The sequence below is a fragment of the Acartia tonsa genome, chromosome 9 (genome assembly GCF_053477335.1).
Source record: "Acartia tonsa isolate MP-2025a chromosome 9, ASM5347733v1, whole genome shotgun sequence".
Lineage (NCBI taxonomy): Eukaryota > Metazoa > Arthropoda > Copepoda > Calanoida > Acartiidae > Acartia > Acartia tonsa.
The window spans coordinates 15,365,624-15,387,142 of record NC_137268.1 but is presented as its reverse complement, the minus strand read 5'-3'; the positions used below and the strand labels follow the sequence as shown (position 1 = coordinate 15,387,142).

At 31.0% G+C, this 21,519-nt stretch overlaps 1 protein-coding gene across 1 annotated transcript in view; it reads right to left on the bottom strand.

The window, feature by feature from the left end:
• Window positions 1-889: 889 nt before the first annotated feature.
• LOC145328594 (uncharacterized) overlaps window positions 890-21,519 on the bottom strand; it is a 40,944-nt gene continuing 20,314 nt past the window's right edge. Inside the window, exons 6-23 of the mRNA XM_080172337.1 lie at window positions 15,083-15,170; window positions 14,642-14,703; window positions 14,099-14,195; window positions 13,435-13,479; window positions 12,257-12,411; window positions 11,113-11,194; window positions 10,540-10,668; window positions 9,573-9,651; window positions 9,215-9,291; window positions 8,810-8,904; window positions 8,140-8,244; window positions 7,620-7,736; window positions 7,127-7,219; window positions 6,425-6,542; window positions 5,763-5,860; window positions 5,544-5,600; window positions 4,187-4,304; window positions 890-1,048 (exon numbers count right to left, since the gene is read on the bottom strand). Coding sequence (XP_080028463.1) covers window positions 890-1,048; window positions 4,187-4,304; window positions 5,544-5,600; window positions 5,763-5,860; window positions 6,425-6,542; window positions 7,127-7,219; window positions 7,620-7,736; window positions 8,140-8,244; window positions 8,810-8,904; window positions 9,215-9,291; window positions 9,573-9,651; window positions 10,540-10,668; window positions 11,113-11,194; window positions 12,257-12,411; window positions 13,435-13,479; window positions 14,099-14,195; window positions 14,642-14,703; window positions 15,083-15,170 — 1,774 coding nt within the window. The remainder of the gene's footprint in view (window positions 1,049-4,186; window positions 4,305-5,543; window positions 5,601-5,762; window positions 5,861-6,424; window positions 6,543-7,126; window positions 7,220-7,619; window positions 7,737-8,139; window positions 8,245-8,809; window positions 8,905-9,214; window positions 9,292-9,572; window positions 9,652-10,539; window positions 10,669-11,112; window positions 11,195-12,256; window positions 12,412-13,434; window positions 13,480-14,098; window positions 14,196-14,641; window positions 14,704-15,082; window positions 15,171-21,519) is intronic.

Here is a 21,519-nt window from a genome sequence, read left to right as displayed (position 1 = left end):
CAGGCAGATAAACATCATGCAATTAGTACAATATTGCCAATAACGTAGACATTCTATAACTGAACGGCGACCATTTATCTTAGAGACCCCCCCCCCCAAGTTGTAAGGGTTAAAAAAATAACAAGTATGATTATGTCCAAAGGTATCAAAGGTAATTGTTATTAAAAGCAAAATATATTTTAGTTTACACTTTAGACCATAAATATGCTAGAAGACTTAAGCTATAGATAAATAGATTTTAGGTTACTATGAATAATTTGTATACAAATTTAACTAAAGAAAAAAAATTGAAATAACCTTTTTTGCTCGCCATTAACAATTAACATGTATATATATTTTGTTATTTAGCATATGTTAGGAAAAATATTGAAGTGTTTAGTAACAAAAATCCACAACCCTAGCTTTATCGATAGACAGACAGACACAAATACTTATAGAGTAGCTTAAATACTAAAAACAAGGATTAAAAAAAAGCAACAATGTCGAAAACATTTCTTATATTATAACAGTAAAATTAATTAAGTTTTGATCAGTATTGTCAAAAAACTAGATACGTCATCTAATGTTAAACCAAAAAACGAATTACCTCATTAAAATCATTTATTTAGAAAAAATAATTTGACAGGCAAATCAAAAATATAACAAACATCTTTATTCTCCATCGTAAATTTGTTGTTAGTATGGCTAGAACCCACATCACGCGTCTTGATAGGATGAAAAATATCAACCAGATGAGCAGAAATGGATTGCCATGCAGTAGCCATATGAACGCCAAAACAGTATGACATACCAGAGAAAATATGTCAAATATAAAAATCGCCATAACAAATAGAATATAACTTATCACATTTTCTAACAGTCCAGCTATTATTTGAAAAAACATGGTCGTCTAAAGATAGACAAAGAGCAGTAGAACGGCCAAGACGACAACTCTGATGTACCAGGGGAAGTATTCGGTCAGGCCCAGCAGGAAAACAAACTCGTTCAGTGTGACCGCCAGGACGTGGCGAAAGCTCATGTACACAATCAGCGGCACAGCCAGTAGCAGCTCAAACAAATATAGCGCAAGTGTGGTAGTCCAATCAAAAAGACAGTAGAAAAGGCACCACAACATAGTTTTAACCTTATCTCACGTGATTTTAACTCAAATCGGCTTTTTGGAATAACTGTTTAATTCTAACTAAAGGATTTCAAGGATTTTTTAAAATTGACTCGCGGATTTTTTTCTTATTTAAACTGCGAACCAAAAAAATAGGCATATCTGAATTTTCAGAATAACAGCTTTATTATTCATTTAGAATGATTTTACTGTAAATATAAAATGTAGATGCATCTTTTGGTTACAAGTTTAAACTGTTAATTTTTATTAATCAGCACTAATGAAGCACAAGATATCAATTACCGCATTTGGGGGTGAACCAAAAAGATATGTAAATACATATAAAAGAAAATCAAACGGCAAAAAGGTTATTTTTGCACTTTTCTTCACTTTTTTGGTGAGTCAAATGTTATCTAAGTACATACCCATTACAACAACTTGTCTATCAACCTATGTATCATTTTTTATAGTCATAGAAATCTTTAATGGAGCCTCCCGACATGAAATATAATCAATTTATAAAAGCTACAGTGTTTACCTTATGAACTGGAGTAAGCTGAAGTGTGTATTCAATTCCGCAAATGTATCTGATTACCAAATTATAAAAACTGCATGTTATCATTGAACACCACTAATTGTCAATCATCTTTTTATCCCTCACTAAACAATCATGAAATAATACAAGTACCCAAAATTTGTTCTAACATGTTCTCTAATTCTCTATTAGCTTAAAAACTTGGGCTGTTTATTACACTAATCCTCAAAGTTTAAAACCACGTTTTCGTATTCGTTGACTTAACAACTTTGGTGGTGACTTTAGTGAATTTTGATTGGTTGATTCATTTAGTTGAGTGTCCAAACGTTTCAAATACTAATTTTTATCTACAGAAGGTGTAATTTTGTGTATCATCATTGGGGATGTACATCAATTTATCGGCCATTGTCTCCTTTAGATTAATGGGTTCTCTAATCAATTCTTGATTGTTAGGTTCTTACTGTGTCAATTAGATGTAATTACATGCGTTTGTGAATAGACATTTTGTAAGAAAGGTTGCATAGAAATTTGATTAGTTACATAAATTTTGGGTCAACGAATAATTTCAAGTTTCCTTATTTTAGTATTTTTAATTTTACATTAATTATTTAATGAAGCCTTTGTGCTTTATCATTTATCTATTGTAATTTTTAAGCTTTATTTCGTGTATTAGGGCTACGAACAACTTATAGTTATGATAAATAAGCTATTAGCTGATTTTAAAAAAAACCAATACAAAATCGGACAAAGACTAAATTGTGTCAAAAATTATCCATATGACGTCATAAAAATAAAGGAGGTTAGAGGAGAGAGAAGTGGGATACAAACCCCTAAAAAAATGAATAATCGCCCATTTTATGACGTCACATGGATAATTTTTGACACAATTTGGACTTTGTCCAAAATCGGATGTTAAACTAGACTAAAATATGAATTTTAAATTATATTTATCATAAATGCATATATACATATAATTTACAAATTATTTATTTACATCAAGAAATGATAAAAAAAAATATAATGCGAAGTTAAATTCAAGTCATTTAGGGATTCAATGATAGCGAAAAATGGATTTATTATAATGTTTTAATAAAGTTAAACTTAAAGTGGGCTGAGATAACGATCCCCATCCTCCACCCTCTTTACCCCATTCCCTCGTACAGGATGAACGAACTGAACAGTAAATGGTAAAGAAAATATCAAGCTAAAGTGACAACAATTTTTCCATTATTTATCTACACCCATTTATCGAAAAAATCTTGTAAATTCTTTAAAAGCAGAAATAATTAAATAAACATACTAAGCACCTAAATAACTTTATTTTAAATATGTAAGTAATAAGTATACACAACTTAAAATAGGTTCACATATCTACACTAGTAGATTAATTAATTGGTACATAATATTTTGTATTAAATCTCTCTTAAAGGAACATAATTTGGAACAAGTACCGAAACTTTGCTTCTAAATCAAATATAAAACAATTTTACTTATTATTTATTTTTTTGGTGTATAGTAGACTATAAAAGTTTTTTTAATTTTTAATCAATATAATAGATTTGAAATCTGCATAAAATTTTAAGGATTTTTTATAAAATTAGTTTTTTATATAATTCTTTATTTAAAGGCGCAAATACAAATTAAGTTAAATAATTTTGAGATCTGTGATTGGTGGATTGAAAACTATCTGCGCTCTGATTGGAGAAGCTTAAGTGACGTACATCATTCAACCAATTAGAGCGTAGGTAGTTTCCAATCCAGCTATCCTATTGGTCAAAATTTATTAACTTAAATCGTATTTGCGCCTTTAAATAAAGAATTATATATAAAACGAATTTTATAAAAAATCCTTAAAATTTTATGCAGATTTCAAATCTATTATATTGATTAAAAATCTTTCCAACTTTTATAGTCTAGTGTATAGCTACTATGTAATTGTCTGTCCGCCAGTCCGTAACTTAATATGGGATATGTTATCATCTGTTATTAAAGGTAGACTGCTAGTTTGTTTTTGTTAAAGATACCCCTTACCAAGGAGCATCAAGCAAACAATTTACTTAATATGTCAGTCTGTCTGTCATTCTACAATTTATAACCAAGTATACGACTTATTTTGTCCGCAAGTCCATGGGTCATGAAACAAAATATATATAAATATTTTGATGTAGGTTTCGTGATTTTTATCATTCTTAATATTTTCTCTTCTAATTCTCTCTCTATTTTTCTAAATAGTTACATGTTATTTCATTAGCTTATTTAGACCAAAATGGCATTAAGGTTATTATTTGCTTAGATTACCCAGTTCTGAAGTAGTTACTTGACCCCAAATCTAAATCTTTCATGTTGCTTCAAGAATAATATTATAAGAATAGATGCCCCAATTGGCGGAGACCCATTATGTCTGCTAGCAAATTGCTTTCTGTTATTTTGTATGGATTGAGTTGTAAATAAATTTCTGACGCTATTAGCAGATTTAAAAAAAAGGAATTGGTACAGGGTCCCCGCCCTGTGGCTAGAGGTACATATAGCTCGTACCCCCTCTATTCTTTTACTTTAATGGTAAAATTGTAAAATTTCCTAAGATGTTCTCTAGTTCTTTCACTTCTTTCTATGCTGTCCTTCAGAAGAAGGTATCTTAACCACATAAATAAATATTTTCTTTTCAAAATCCTAAAATAGATCAGTAGATAAAAAAGATAGTAAAATATAGATAGATAGATAGAGGATGTCCTACATAAGTAAATATCATTATCTATAACAAAAAATATTAATATATAGGCTAAAGCAAACATGTAAATTGATAAATAGTTTAATAATAGATACTGCCTTTCAAAAAAAGATGCCAGCCAATTAATTCTATTTAAAATTGCCGAAAATTAAATATTTTGTTTGCGTATAGTTTTCGTAAATCTTGTTTTTTGGATAGCTTCTCCAAAATATCTGAAAATAGAAATTACGCGATAATGACGCAAATGACGTTTTTTAAAAATGAAATTTTTTTTATAATAATAGCTAATAAAACAATTTTCAAGCATAACTTTTATCTTACTACAAATTTCCAGTATGGCTTCAGAACCGATTAAGATCCCCTGGATTGGAACCAGTTCTCAACAATACTGAAAAATCATGTATAGCATCGTATTATAGACAATTTTCGCGAATTTTATAATAAAAATCATAAAATTAATACCTACCAGTTTTGTTAGCCTGGGGCTTAGAGAAGCTATCTATAATACTAATCGAAAATTACTATTATCCTTATCCATTTATATAAAGTAGTATAGTTTTTTGTTTTTATTTACTTCTGGCTGTACGTTGTTACATATTTAATAGTTATATAAGCTAGTAATTAACAATAAATTAGTAACGGCAATTTACAATTTAAATTTGTTGAACTGTAGCAACATATTGAAAGAGCTTTGAAGGGGTGTATCCAGAAATTTCTGGTTCATGTACAATGAAAATAGGGGAGGGGTAAACAGGTTTGAAAAGATCCATAATATCTAAGATCCTGAACTTCTGTCACCGTTTTTTGATGGGAAAGAAGGGGGGAAATGGGGATAATGGGGAAATTTTCACTAAGAATTGTTTGTTAAAATCAAGTTTCCTTTTCCTTGATCTTAACTAAATAAACAGATATTTTTATCAATGCAGGGTTAATTGATTAGAAGAGAGATAATTATATAAATTGATAAATGTTAAATAAATGCTATCTTTCAAAAGAAGGTAATAGCCACATCAAGATATTTTTTCAAAGAGATTTATAGGACAAATATATACATTGACGGATGAATTGTCTTTTAAAAAGAAGTTTTCCAAATAAGTAGATATTATCTGTTTAAAATATTAAAAGACATAAATAAAGAAAGAATAATAAATATATAGGCGGTTGAATGATTAATAAATTACCTGTTATAAAACATATTACTTTGAATTGTCAAAGAATATTCTCGTCGTTTTGCCATTCTAAAAAAATAATTGTTAGGTTTCGTGATGGTTCAAACTAATAGTATCAAAACTTTTTAAACAATAATTTTAATCTACAGAATAGGTAATTTAGTTGATCAATTATTTTATTAGTCATGTTTATAAATTTTTACACCTATGAATTATTTTTATGTATTTTACCTCATATTGTTCTTCAATATTTTAAAAGCTGCAGATAATAGGTGAAGATCATAAAAGTCTTGCGCTGTTTGCTTCTTTCTACGTTCAATAAGGTATTCCTATATATAAAATTTTTAAGTAAACAAGTAAACCATCAATTGAAAGAAGATGATAAGTTCGATCCTCAACATTAAAACATTAAAAATGGTTGGGTATAGTCCCTTTCATGGCAAAGCTCCTTAAGGGGCGTTTCTTCGTTTTTTTCACAGTAGCTTTTCTCTTATATATAGCCCCTGCGGGGCCAATTGCTTAATCCTATGGGGCAATCACCTAATCCAATATAACCTAACCTAACCTAAATTACCCTATCAAAAGCCATTTTAAAAATACAACGAATCGCCCCTTAACAGGCGTTGCCACGAAAGGGACTATTCCCAAATGTTTTCTATTGCTACTAAGTCAGGTGAGCGACATTAATCGTAAGGTTAGGTGGAATATCCTGGCCCAAAATATGCACGATTAAGTACAAAGAGGACTTATAGACAAAAGTCGTGTAATCAAAGGGTTGGTTGTAATTATGCACTTCACTAGCAAGATTTTGTTCAAAGTTACACAAAAAAGAAACTATTCTTTTATTCCTTTCAGTAGAGGTTATCCAGGCTATTAAGAAGTATTTAAAACACCTGTTTCCAATGTTCAAAGCACTTCTTTAAGACTTTGTCTTTATAGAATTGTTGTGCTGCTAATATTTTCTCATTCTCTTCTCTTTTAGCTTCAGAAAACCAATTCTTTACAGCTCTCCTAAAAAAAAATAAAACCTTATGATATGCAAAAGGAAGAGTATGTCTATTTTTCTGTGCTTACCGCTTGATTATTTGATTGATTGATTAGCCACCAGGGGAAATCTCGTCAGTATAATGAATCTATGTTTTCTGTTCAAGTTACGCCCTCGTCAAGTTTAAGAAAATTCTCCGCCAAAACAGGCTGAGTCCATGGTGATATAACTGTAAGAGATGCGTTGGATTGTTGGGGCAGTTGAACACCGCTGAACCACTATGGTTCTCATTAACATTGATGTTTTTTAACTATGTGGGATAGTACATCCAACTTCCAAAGAGAAATTTACTTAAAAAATCAGTCCCTTTTTTTCAAATCAAAATTGAAATTGATGTTTAACTTCTACTACCACTTCCCTTAAATTTCATATATAAGAAGATAGATCTCAAGATAGATAGATAGATACTAGAAAAGATATGTAGATACTAGATAGATATAAACATTATCATATTTAAAATTTCTATTCTATTTATATAATAATTGGTAGATGGATAGATAGATAATTAGTTATGAAATAGTTAGGTTGAAATAATGATATATTTACATACCTGACTATTTGAGTATTATCATGCTGAACCGCCTCATTGTATTTAGCTTTATAGTTTGCTATCAATTGCCTCCAAGGGTCCATTCCAAATCGCCTAAAATTAAACAAAATTACTTTATAATATACTAGCGGCTGCGCTCCTTGCATCTAGGAGCACTATATTCGAAACAGTAAGGAAAGTAGAAAAATAGCCGAAAACTAAACTTAGATAAAAGAATTGAACATCCTAAAACCATCCAGGGACCTATAATATGCTTTCATAAAATGGAGAATCGGTTTAGTAGTCAGATAAATCCTAAGCTACAGACAAATAAACCAATAGGATGTTAAGCATTCGAATGAAGTTGTTAAGTAAGATGTTTCTCGAAATTCATAAAAACCAAAATTTTTCTTACACCTCTTAAAATTACGTAGATAGATAGAGCGATAGTTCTATAGAGATATACCTAAGTAGAAAAATATATAGACAAATGGATAGATAGATATGCAAATACCTTAAAACTAATTTCTTATAGAAATTATCCGCAACTTGAATCATATATTTGACTCTATCTTGTTCTTCTTGAAGCTTTTTCTCTCTTTCCATTTGTGCTTTTCTCTCTTTTCTCCATCTTAAAAATAATAAGTTTCTTTAAAAAATCAAACGAACATAAACACATGATGTAGAGTGTCAGAATTTGATGACCAAAATATTGATGAAGATGATATTTATTTTTTTTAACAATTGGAAAGCTTCACTACAATCAAGTCTTACAACTCAAGCAACAAATTTTTATTAAACATTTGATTAGAATATTTATTTTTCTTCAAGTGATGAACTAAATAAAAATATGACATTATATCTTAAAGTACCTTGTTTAGCACCGCCCCCCCCCCCCTCCTCCTGTCATTTTGTAAATTTTGTAACCTTAGGATGGGTGGGTAAGTATTGATAATTTGTTTATTACATCAGGTCAGGTTAGCTCAGGTTTCAGTGCTCTTCAGGAACTTTGTGAGAAAGCACCAAAAATTTACCTTAGGCGTCTCTCTTTCAATTCTTTTTCCTCAATCATTCTTTTCTCCTCTTCTTGTTTTTTCTTACTCTCCTTTATTTTGGCTTGTCTTTCTTCGTGTAGCTTTCTAGATTAGCAAGGCAGAAATGGAGAAAATATGATTTCTATATATAAAAGTAACATGATGGATTTCTGTCTGTCTGTTTGTGTGTCTTTACAAAAAGATTTTGTCAACTGCTGGACGAATATGATTTTCCTTTACAGCAATATGTTATGAAAGGTCAGGAAAGGTTATCACTATTTTGTGGGAGGGTACCCCAGCTCCATGAAAAAAACCCACATAATCCTCGAAAAAAATTCCCTCCTCGATTTTTTTTACTTCCAAACAAAAATTTGTAAAGTGGATGGTCAACCCCACCCACCCTCTTCAATCAAGTGTCCCTAGAGGCAATTATAACAGCTATTATATAATTATTTTGGTGGTTTGCCGAATTATTTACTTCTCTGTTATGTGAGCTTTACAATATTACTTTTTGTTTAAAAAAATAATCGAGTAAAATTATTGATTGCATTTTTAGTGCATTGGAAAAAAGCTACCCCCTACCGTATTTGCCATTTGTTTAAAAAGTATGGGTGAGGGGTAAATAGTGCTCGATATGCACTTTGAGAGAAAGCACATTAAGTTTCTTTACCTTATTTCTTCTTTCTTTTGGTCTCTTAGTCTTTGCTTCTGTTGAATTTTGAGAAGTAATTCTGGAGTTTTGAATTTATCCGAACCATCGTCCTCCTAGTTAGTTTGACATTAGTTCTAGTAATATTTTTAGAGAATAATAAAAAAGCATGTCGATGACCCTTATAAAGCTTCCCTGAAATGGTAAATCGAATACATTTTTTAAAACTTACTCTTTTACAAAACAGAATTGATAGAAAAAAATCATGGATTGGAAAAAAATAATTTATGATTTAAAGTTTTGTGTCCGTGAAGAGTGGTTTGTGAACAAATTTCTTAGGTTAATTTAAAGTATTATCATATAAAATTATGATTTTAATTTGTATAAAAAAATTAAGATTGAAGTTAAAGGGATAAAAAAGCCTACCTCAAAATCATCACTGTACGTAAACTCAGTTCCCTCAGAAGTAGTTTCATCCTTTGTAGCTTCATTACTGTCATCTTCTAAACATAGATAGATAGATATGATCAAGAAGTGTGGGGACATTGAGCTTATTATTTCACGAGTCCCCAAAGTCTTATAATAACGTTTTCTTATGCATTGGCTCAACAACTGTGGGACCTTTTATTGAATTTTGATTGGTTGGTTAATTAAGTTGAGTGTCAAAACTTTCAACCACTTATTATAATCTACATAAAGGGTAATTTTGTGTATCATCACTCGGGATGTAAATTTATTTAGCGGCTATTGTCTTACACCTTACGATTCCTGAAAAATTTCTTACCTTTCTTTTCGGCATTCTCTTCTGAAGTTTCAGTGATATCTGCACTTGTTTCTTCCATTGATTCAGTAGTATCATTATCCTTGGAGGGATAAAGGATTGTTACTTTCATATCCATTTAATCCAATCTCTGGATATATTAATTTTAGTATTGTTAAAACTCTGTATCAATCAACTTGTGCATATAACCTCTGTTGTGTTATTGGAAATAGAAGCGAAGATTCTTTGAAGTTGAAACCAAGTAACGTCCGTCCGTCCGTAGTTATACACATAGAACCCATAGCAGAAGAAAAATGTAAGTATGTTTTAAAAGTACCAGGATATATAATCCAAAAATAAACCCATAGATACAAACTAAGAGTGTTAAATAAAAAATAAGACAAAAAAATCAAAAAAAAATTTATCAGATCATATGATTAAAATCGACAGATATAATCTTGTACTTCAATTACCCTATGCTAACTACTGAACCCCCTTTCTTATTAAATTGAAAATAGGGGGTTTGGGGTTTTATGTTATGTCGGGTAAGTTTAGGTTTTATTAGGTAAAGGGTTGCCCCGCAAAGTGACAGCACCACAGGTATACTATTGTTCTTTATAAATGAAAACTGAATTACACTCAAACTCACTACCAGCTGAAATAATCTACACATGGTGCTAATTTATGTCCAAAAAGCTTTGTAAAAAATTACAAGATATGTTAGAGGGCTGTATTTATTATCATATTACAGTTTTCACAACATGGAAATTTTGAAGTTGGGACTTTCAAACAAAGGGTTGTGCAATCAAAGAATTGGTTGTCTGTTGGTTATTACTTAACCTTATACCCTGGGTTTTTGGAGAGAAAAGTACTGATTTGACTTCCCTTAGTTATCCTTTTGGTTGTTGGATATGACGCTAGAGTGTCTTGGTCCTTGGACAGCTGCCTCCCCCATATGAGGTAATTGACAATTTTGATCCTTTAACCCTGCCTTTGTATAAGTATTATCTTCAGTAGATTCATCAACTTTAGGTTCATTTGCTTCCTCAGAGTTATGAACATCTTTCAACTTTATGTTACCAATAGTCTTAGTAGGGGAGGGCTTGGTTCCTACTCCAACCTAATAAAAACATTTAATTTATCAAGTTCTTTGTTGTTGGGAATCTTCACAGGAAATTTTAAAAAATCAGCCGAAGACATCCTCTTATCTCAAAGCAATAGGGACCAAAAAATGTAATTGAGATGAATTTTCGGCAAATAATAGTTATAGAGTAAATGCTAATTAGTCAGAGGAGTCTTTACAAATAGATATTATCTTTTTATCTTAAATAGCAACAATAAATGTAAAAGTTTAGATGTATGTATAATCCAGACAGCTACCTGCCCAAAGTGGCAGAGACCCAATACAAAATCGACAGGGTCCCAGAGGGAATAGTTACATATAGTTCATGCCTCCTCTATTATTTTATGTAAATTTAGCATGCAAACAAATTGACACATGGACTGAAGAATAAAATCAATTTTAGACTAGATTTGCATCATAAAATGACAAAAGATACTACACCTTATTTTTAACTTCTTTCTTAACTTTTGGAACAAATTTATTCATAATTGACGCTTTTTGGGGAGGCCTTCCTTTTTCTAACCTGTAAATAAGAAAGATTTAAACATATTAAAGAAACTGTAAAACTATAACAAGTTTGACAGCCTGTTCGTTGATTAGATAGAATTACTGGACACTTATACTTGATTATCGCGGATCAGGGATCTTAAGGGATAAGACAATGATTTGTTGATGTACATTCACAATAATGGTATACAAAATTACCCTTGTTGTGGACTAAAATTATAAATGAAAAGTTTGAACAAACAAATCAAGATTTATTAAAGGGTTCTCAAAGTTTTTAGGTCAACGAATGAGATAAAGTGATTATAAAACTTTGGTTACAAGTAATATAAGCTACAGTCTAATGCATCTCTACCATCTTTTATCTATAATACAAAGTAGCTTGATGTCTATCCGTCCGTCTGTCCGTCCGTCCGTCCGTCTGAAGCTTAAGATCTCGGTAAACCACTGAACCGATCAGATTCTACTCTTCAGGGAATATACCTACTGGTCCTGTGGTAGTTTTAGGCTATTTTCTTGGGGGGTGGGACACCCCCAACCCCCAAAAAACAAATCCCACCCATTTTTTTTCCTGTAGGAGATATCCTTGGTCTTTTTTATCATCTCTTGGAGCAAAGCCCCTAGAGGCTAGGGGCAAAGCCACTAGTCATTACTAAAGTAACAAGATGACTGTTTTTCTCTGTGTTTGTCTGTGTGTATGTTTGTACCGAAGGATCTCGCTAACCGCTGAACCGATCGGGTTCTCCTTAGCAGGGTATCTTCTCATAGGTCTCGGGAAGGTTTTTACCTTTTTTTGGGAGGGTACCACCACTCTCCCAAGATAAATCACAAAAACTAGAAATTATATTACGTTTCTCGATTTTAGGAAGAGAGTTCAACCCAACATGAACGCCAACGCAACATAGACATATTTGAAATATATAAAAAAAAATTAAGTGTCACTAAAGGCCTCTAGGGGCGTAGCCTCTAGTTTATTATATAGTATGTCATAAGATTTTGATTATAATACTGTAGTGTACTGTTCTTTTGTACTAAAAATATTGTAAACTTATTGTTGCTGCGCCATTTGATCCTTATTTACCTTATTTTTAGTTCTTTAAGCTCTGCAAGTTTACGTTCTTGTTCGCGGATTTTTCTCCGCTGAGATTCGATGATTTCTTGCTGAAAATTCTTTTTAGGTTTCTCTTCCTCTACCCCGTGGAGCGGGGCTTTTCTTTCACTCACCCTCCCTGCAGACTAAATAAAGAAATAAGATTCTGTAAGAAAAACTATCAAAGTATCAAAGATTAGAAAAGTAGCAAAACAATTTTCAGACATCTAGCTTTAATAAGAGTTAAGTAATACGAAAGTTATCAACCTCTTATTAATAAACCTATCATTATTTATTATGGGCCTTTATGAATTTATGAACAAGGATGACAACATCCATAAAAGCGAAGCACTGAAACTGTAGGACAAACGGACATTAACACTTATATAGTGTCAGAACTGAATAATCAGAATATAGATGTATTCGAGTTGAAGCAAAATTGTAAGTAAATTTGTTGAAAAACTGCTTGATACAGGATAATGTTTATGGACATACTTACATTTTTAGGACTTGATTATAGAGTTGCTTCTCTTGAAACATTATAATTTGTTGTCCCAGGAATAGACATACCAAAAATCAGATCAATCGGATGATTAGATCACAAGAAATTTGTTGTTAAAAAAGTAAAAAAATCAACATGTTTAAAATGGACGTACGGACATTCTTGTAATGATTATAGAGTTGCTACGCTTTCTAAATCGTACCTAACTACTAAAGGAATCACCATGCAAAGTTTGAAATCGAATTCTAACATGCCTAAATTAACTAAAAAAGCTATCCGTTTGTGACGGACGGACGGACCGACCCTAATTATAGAAAAGCTTCGCTTTTAAAATGTAAGTAATAAATAATATTTTATAATTAAGTTTAGAGCAAACGATAGAAGAACATAATTAAAAGGTTAAATATGAGAGCGCGACTTTCATTAGGAAGGAAGGGTACATTAGGTTGTTTATGTCACTAGTTCCCACCCCAAAGTTTAATAATAACGTTTTCATATTTGTTGGCTTAACAACTTTGGGGACTTCTATTGAATTTTGATTGGTTGGTACATAAAGTTAAGTGTCAACCGTATCAACCCCTAATTGTAATCTAGAGAAGGAATTATTACTGGACATGAATATTAATTTATCGGCCATTGTCTTATTCCTACTAATAATTTTACTTACCATACTTCTAAATTTTCTGTTTTCTGTACATGTTTTGGGTACCAACTAAAATATAATAATACTAGCGGCTACGCCCCTAGAGGCCTCTAGGGGCACTTGATGAGGAGAGAGTCGAATTTAATAATTCAATTTCTTATTTTAGATTTTAAAAGAATTTTTTTTTTGGGGGGGGTTTAGGGTGTCCCACCCCCCAAGAAAATAGTTATAAACCTTCCCGGGATCTATGAGAAGCTACCCTGTTAAGGAGAACCCGATCGGTTCAGCAGTTAGCGAGATCCTTCGGTACAAACATACAAACACAAACATCCTGTTACTTTATTATATGGATTAGTTTATTGGCTATTTACCTCAAACTGTTAGTTTACTAACTAAACGAAGGAACCTCGTACTTTTCAAGATTAGAAAATTATCAAAATACTATTGGAAGTGACCCTAGCATTTAGGGGCTCTGTATGCGAACTGTTAGGGAATGGCAGAAAAATAGTCCAAACTTTTCATAAGATCTATGTAAAGCTTCTCTAAAATGGAGGAATTGTGATGTAGAAGGGAAAAGTAGCTTTGTTAATAAAATTACAAATAAAATAGAAATAGTACAATATTATAATTATTTGAGATTGTGATTTATTATCTCACATTGACCTGCCCCTTTAGCCCTGCTGTTTACCTTATTTGTAAATTGTTTGATAGCCTCATCTGGTGGGGTAAATAAGTCAGTTGTATAAGTTTTATCCTCGCTTTTTCTTCGTTCTTGCGGATTTTTTCTGTAAAAAATACGATTTTGTTAATTTTATTTATTGCTACTATGTAATTAAATCCTATTCATCTAATTTTCAAAATAAAATTCATAGAAAACAAGGTACAATGGTAATATAAGCGAAGTATGTCCGTATATCCTAAAAATGTAAGTTTGTCTTTCTACGCAATACTTTATTAAAGCGATTTAGCAACTAATTTACATAATTTTTTTTAGTATTAATGTTTGTTTGTAGTATCGTCTGATTTAAGAGCTTCGCTTTTATGTATGTTCCCATCCTTTGTTTCATAATAGTCATTTATTATTAAAAGAATAAAACAGTTGTTATAGACCCGAGGGGCCCAATATAGTAGAAAATTGTCTATATCACGATGCTATACATGATTTTTAAGTATGGCTGAAAACGGGTTCTAATCCAGCGAATTTTTATTGTTTTACTGTAATAGATTTTACCTCATTTTAGTGATGCTTTGTATGAAAGATTCAATCTTTAGATTCATAACTTGTCTATCAACCTAGAAATAAGATAATAATTTGTTTAATAATGTTATAGTATGTTAGTATATGTGTATGTATTTTATCTTATACTAGTTGTTGGGCCTTAAAACCTCTAGCTTCACATGATACTCCTCTTTTGAAAGAGTATTTTTAACATGGGTGATTTTTCTTGGAGTACCCTTTCCCAAAATAATTACAAAACTTCCCCCGTATTGATCAGTTTGTCTATCCAGTAGGATGGGAGGAGATGGATAAAGGAGAGAATAGGGGATATTTTTAGCCAGCTGCCAGTATCACTTTATATCCAGGTAATAATATTGATTGGTAGAGACTTGTCCCTTATTAACTTTCAAATGTGTCACAGTTTTTTTTCCGTCGACTAAAAGCCATTCGTACCTGTAACTCAGAAACTTTTCTCTTCCTGTTTTGAAGTTTTGTATAGGTTGACCAGCTAAGCAGCACCTTGTACTTTACCTGACGCAACCTACAAAAATAAATTATTTTTAGATGTTATTTTTTATTTTTTTTATTTAGTGTTTACTGACTAATCTATCATTTTCTATGAAATAATCCATCTATTTATCTTTATATAAGTAATCACTACCTTCATAATTTTTGTTATTTATTAGTAATCAGTCTTCGTATTGTTATACATATTTATATATCATCTAATTTTTACATTTATCTATCTATCTTTCTACTTATAAGCATCTGCTAGTTATAAATTTCTAATATTTATTTTTCTTATAATCTTCTAATATATCTATCTTTCTATATATATATAAAGATTTAATTGACTATTCAACTATTCCCTAGTAATCTCAAAACGTGTAAGTAAGCAATTAACATTTTTTTAGGCTTACTTAAATGTGCCATTGTGCCATTTTTGTGGTAAATTACTGATAAGCCATAAAGAATACTAATTGCTTACTTATATCAGCATTCTACAACAATTTGGTCTTACTTGTGAGATAAAAGAGGGTGGAGTAATTAAATACTCAGTCATTTACAGTAAAAGTGGCTTATATAAGTTGAAGTGAAGAAAAAGAAGGAGGAGTAATAATTAATCCCTTCCTTCCTGTAAGCAGTTTATGAAAAAAGAAGAAGATTTGACTGATATAAGCCAAATAAGCAACAAATGTGATTGATTGCTTATAAGTAATTTATCCAAAAATTGCATGATTTGGTATATAAGCCAAATAAGCCAAAACTTTCATTGATTGCTTATAAGTAATTTATCAACAAATTGGATGATTTGGTATATAAGCCAAATAAGCATTTATTGTGATTGATTGCTTATAAGTAATCTATCAAAAAATTGTATGATTTGGTATATAAGCCAAAAAAGCCGAAATTTTTATTGATTACTTATAAGTAATTTATGAAAAAATTGTATGATTTGGTATATAAGCCAAATAAGCCAAAATTTCCATTGATTGCTTATAAGTAATTTACCAAAAAATTGCATGATTTGGCATATAAGCCAAATAAGCCAAAACTTTCATTGATTGCTTATAAGTAATTTATCAAAAAATAGCATGATTTGGTATATAAGCCAAATAAGCATTTATTGTGATTGATTGCTTATAAGTAATTTATCAAAAACTTGCATGATTTGATATATAAGCCAAATAAGCCAAAACTTTCATTGATTGCTTATAAGTAATTTATCAAAAAAATAGCATAATTTGGTATATAAGCCACATAAGCATTTATTGTGATTGATTGCTTATAAGTAATTTATCAAAAACTTGCATGATTTGGTATATAAGCCAAATAAGCCAAAACTTTCATTGATTACTTATAAGTAATTTATCAAAAAATAGCATCATTTGGTATATAAGCCAAATAAGCCAAAACTTTCATTGATTACTTATAAGTAATTTATCAAAAAATAGCATGATTTGGTATATGAGCCAAATAAGCATTTATTGTGATTGATTGCTTATAAGTAATTTATCAAAAACTTGCATGATTTGGTATATAAGCCAAATTAGCCAAAACTTTCATTGATTGCTTATAAGTAATTTATCAAAAAATAGCATGATTTGGTATATAAGCCAAATAAGCATTTATTGTGATTGATTGCTTATAAGTAATTTATCAAAAACTTGCATGATTTGGTATATAAGCCAAATAAGCCAAAACTTTCATTGATTACTTATAAGTAATTTATCAAAAAATAGCATCATTTGGTATATAAGCCATATAAGCCAAAACTTTCATTGATTACTTTTAAGTAATTTATAAAAAAATAGCATGATTTAGTATATAAGCCAAATAAGCATTTATTGTGATTGATTGCTTATAAGTAATTTATCAAAAACTTGCATGATTTAGTATATAAGCCAAATAAGCCAAAACTTTCATTGATTGCTTATAAGTAATTTATCAAAAAATAGCATGATTTGGTATTTAAGCCAAATAAGCAAAATCTTTCATTGATTCCTTATATTTTATCTGTTGCATATCCCCTCTTTGTCTAATTCCAATATGAACCTGCCCTATTATACATAATATATTTATGTTTTTTTTATTTAGATTTAAAAATTATATTGATTTTTTTTTTATTTTAAAAAAATTATCAAATGATTTTATTTTTAACTGCTCTAAGAAAAAAACCTCCTTTAAAGGTTTAATGTGATAATAAATGTAGGATGTCTAGATCCCCAATTACTTAACCCATTAGTGACGAACCGGGTATTAAAACCCGGTTCCGAAAAATGGAAAAAAAAATGGTTTCCAGTCTTCAAATTTCATCATCCTTTTGTGAGCCTCCCCTTTACTCCGTTCTTTATCTATTGTCCCTGGAGAGAAGTCTGAGATATGGATCTATGATATGGATAATATGGATCAACCGCAAAAAAAAGGTGCTTTAGAAAACATTAATAACTTTTTTGTTTTTATAGTTAAGTTCCTGATTTTTTTTGTGAAATCTAATGTTTATTGACAAGTACATCTATTTGTGAATTCGTTTTATTCAAATTATTATTTTTTATATGATTTTTATATGATTTTTTTATCATTTTTTTACGCCCTATTAGGACCTGGTTCGGCATGGCCATAAATACCCGACAGTTTATGATTTATTATTCTTGAGCCACCCTAATCAGTATACCCTAGTAATCTCTATATGTGTCCTCCAATAGTTTTATGCTCTTTTTCTGATATGTATCATCCAATTTTTATATGTTCTTTTTTTTGTGTATGTCAGGTTTTAAAACTTCGACAAACGGGCTTTTTTACCCGGTTACGGCGGCTGAAACCGGCCGAAACACTTAATTTGAAATAAATTGCTTTTATATTACTTGTAGCCCTATATATTACATGAGGTTGTGTAGTTTTCAATTACGGATCGTATCAAAGTTCTAAAAAGTGTTCTTCTCACTTTGGGCGTTCAAAAATTACATTTTTCATTTTTTTGTCGAAATAACCAGGTATTTAGGAAAAAGCGGCTTTTAATGCAGGCAGAAAACCACCCAAAACAGGTTTAAATACCTGTTGTGCATTTATGGGTTAATTTGACGAATAGGAATAAAATGTAGACACAATCATACCACAATAAAAATTAAATTGAGAGTAATCAATTTGCCAGGTATTTTTACAATATTCGATTAATACAACTTTGAATATTTGAATTTAGTTTAAGATTAAGGTTGTTTAGGGAAATTATGATGTCTAAAATCTATTTATTATGGGATTGATTATCTAGTAGTATTAAATCTTTTTTTTATCAAGTTCGTATTATTCAATTATCGCACTGATTATAAACAGCTTTCTGCAAATATAAAATGTACAATTATAAGATTTAAGGCATGGGCTTAAAGGAAGCCTGCAAGAAACACCACACTTTACCTGCTGAAAGACTGCCACAAAGAGACCCAATAACCTAAATTTGAAGCCTTAAGCTTCAATAATAAAAAAGTTATAGGCATTTAAAAATGACATTTTATGTACAATAAAAATTTTGAAAGATTTTCATTGCTCATTTTAGTAATTTTGAAATTAAACTATGTTGCCTAGAAACAAAATTATAAGCTTATTTTTGTCATAAATTTAGGTTGCCAGTAACTAATTATATTTTTACAAAAAAAATACCGATTTTTATAGTCAAAATCATTAAAGAAAATTAAGTTGTTTTGAGAGTACTGTAGTATTTCCAGCCAATCAGAAGGCTGAATCAGCTCAACAGCCAATCTCAGCTGAGCTTGCATTAGTTTTGTTAGTTTCCGCTATGATTTTTTGTTTGCAAGCGCAATTTAAACCAAATTTTTGTCAGAGATTTTGAATGTGGTTTTTTTATTGTAAAAATGTAAACAGTTACAGGCAATCTAAGTTTCTGACAAAGATAAGGTTTTAATTTTGTGTCTAGGCAACATAATTTAATATTTTTTTTTTGTATTTTGAGCAATGGAAATCTTTCAAAAGTTTCATTGTACATAAAATGTCATTTTGAAATGACTAGAACTTTTTTGTTATCTAAGCTGAAGGCTTCAAATTTGGGATATTGGGTCACCTTGTGGTAGTCTTTCAGCAGTTAAAGCGTGGTAATACTTGCAGGCTTCCTTTAATATTCAACTAAAAAGAGTAATAAAAAAAGTGGTGATTTCTTGGATCTTGGACAAAGTAGCTTCTAGGAAAAAGCAGCGTGGGACAATTTCTTAGGAAAAGTAGCCTCCTAAGGAAAATAACCTCCACTGTAAATAGTCACAGCACAAAGTAGCTTTGGACAAAGTAGCTTCGGACAAAGTAGCTTCAGGACAAAGTAGCTTCAGGACAAAGTAGCTTCAGGACAAAGTAGCTTCAAGACTAAGGAAAGTAGCCTCCACTGTTAATAATGGTCATAACCGCAGCACTCAGCCCCCTGGCCTGCTTAGCCGCGGGTGCTCAACCCCCTAGCCTATAACCTAACCTAACCCAACCAAAAGATTGTAAAAACATTATTAAAGATTGTAAAATCCATCAACCACTTTTTGCAAAATCCACGAAATTCTAAACCACTTATGTATTATCAGTTGATGACATTTTTCTTAAATAAATGTTCTGAGGCTAACACAGGTTAGGTTATAGGATAGGGGGCCGAGTGCCCATGGCTAGGCAGGCCAGGGGGTCGAGCGCTGCGGCCATATTGGAGACTATTTTTCTTAGGAAGCTACTTTTCTAAGTAAATGTCCTGAAGCTACTTTGTCCAAAGCTACTTTGTCCAAAGCTACTTTGTCCAAAGCCACTTTGTCCAAAGCTACTTTGTCTGAAGCTACTTTGTCCAAAGCTACTAAGACTTATTTTGATTAAAATTACTCCCTATCACTCTTTTGTATCTGAACATCTGCTCATTGTTGGAAAGCTGATAGGTTCGAATCTCAGTTTAAAATCACATCATAAATAAATATGTTAAATGGTTCCTACTGCTGCTATGTCAGATGCTTGACATATATATTTAGAGGAAGGGGTATGCCTTGGCCCTAATTAGGCGCAACTTATTAAAATGCACAGTTAGAACTTCACAGACAATGGTTGTGCAATCAAAGGGAACATTGTCTGATAGGTATTGGTTATCTTATGCGATTGAGCGCATTACATTGCAATTCAAAATGTAGAGTACGTTTAAAGGTGACCTGGAGAGGACATGGACCCAAAGCATACCAAAGCCTCCTGTAATCATCACCACTCTTTTGTAAACTAAAAGATTCACTTGAAGAAGGGAAGGAAGAAGGGTAAATTGACCTTCCTCCAAAATTTAGTTTTAAAAGAAAAAAGTAAAAAAATCAGGGAGGGGGAGAATAAGTTTTCTTTGGAAGAGTGTGGTATCCTTTTAAAATAGTAATAAATCTTCCTTGGACTTAAGATAATAAGAACCATACAGAGAAACAATATCTCTTCAGAAGTTAGCATAGTTCTTTATTACATACAGACAGGGAGACATACAGGGACACAGACAGATATCCTGTTACTTTTATATGAGGATATGGATGATAGATTTTAAAATAATTGTTTTCATTTAAATTAGATAAACCCACGACTGTGGCTCAACATGTAGCTTATCCGCATGTTGTTGAAAAGATAGGTTTGAATCTCAGTCCACCATGTCATAACTAAAGACTTTAAAAATGGCTCTTACTAATGCTATGTCAGATGTGCAACATAAATAGTTAGAGTAGGGGGAATGCTTTGACTCAAAACAGGTGCAAACTCATTACCATGTACAATTAGGACTTCTCAGACAAAGGTTGTGCAATCAAAGGGTTGGTTGTCTGATTGGTGTTGATACTCTAGGCGATTGAGTGCACTACATGGCAATTTAAATGCAGAATATATTTAAAGGTTACGTGGAGAGGACTTGTACCTGAAGCATCACTACACCTCTAGAGTCAAAATTAGAGAAGAAATAAGATAAAAAATTTTTATAAATGAGTAACTATTCTCCCCCTGGCTCAACCCTTAAAGGGAGTGTGAACGTAAAAATTTCTCGTTTGATTATCAAATCTTAACATTTTCTAGGCACATTTCACTACACTGATCAACCAGAAACATCCTATTAACAAAAAAATCCAGGAATAATGCCTTGATTTTATAGAATTTTGGGAGGGAAAAAGGAAAAAACAGGGAAAATCTTAACGTTTTTGTTTCTTATAATGTTTGTAGGGATATTTAACTTGTCATATATAGTTGAAACAATTTATTTTATGATATAAAATCGCCAATTAGTTTTTTTATAACGTAGTAATTAGGTAATAAAGACCTATTTTAAATTCGTGTTATTGAAAAAAAAATACCTCACTGTCTACAAAGGGTTGAATCTCATAGGTTATTTAAAATAATAATATCCTTTTTTA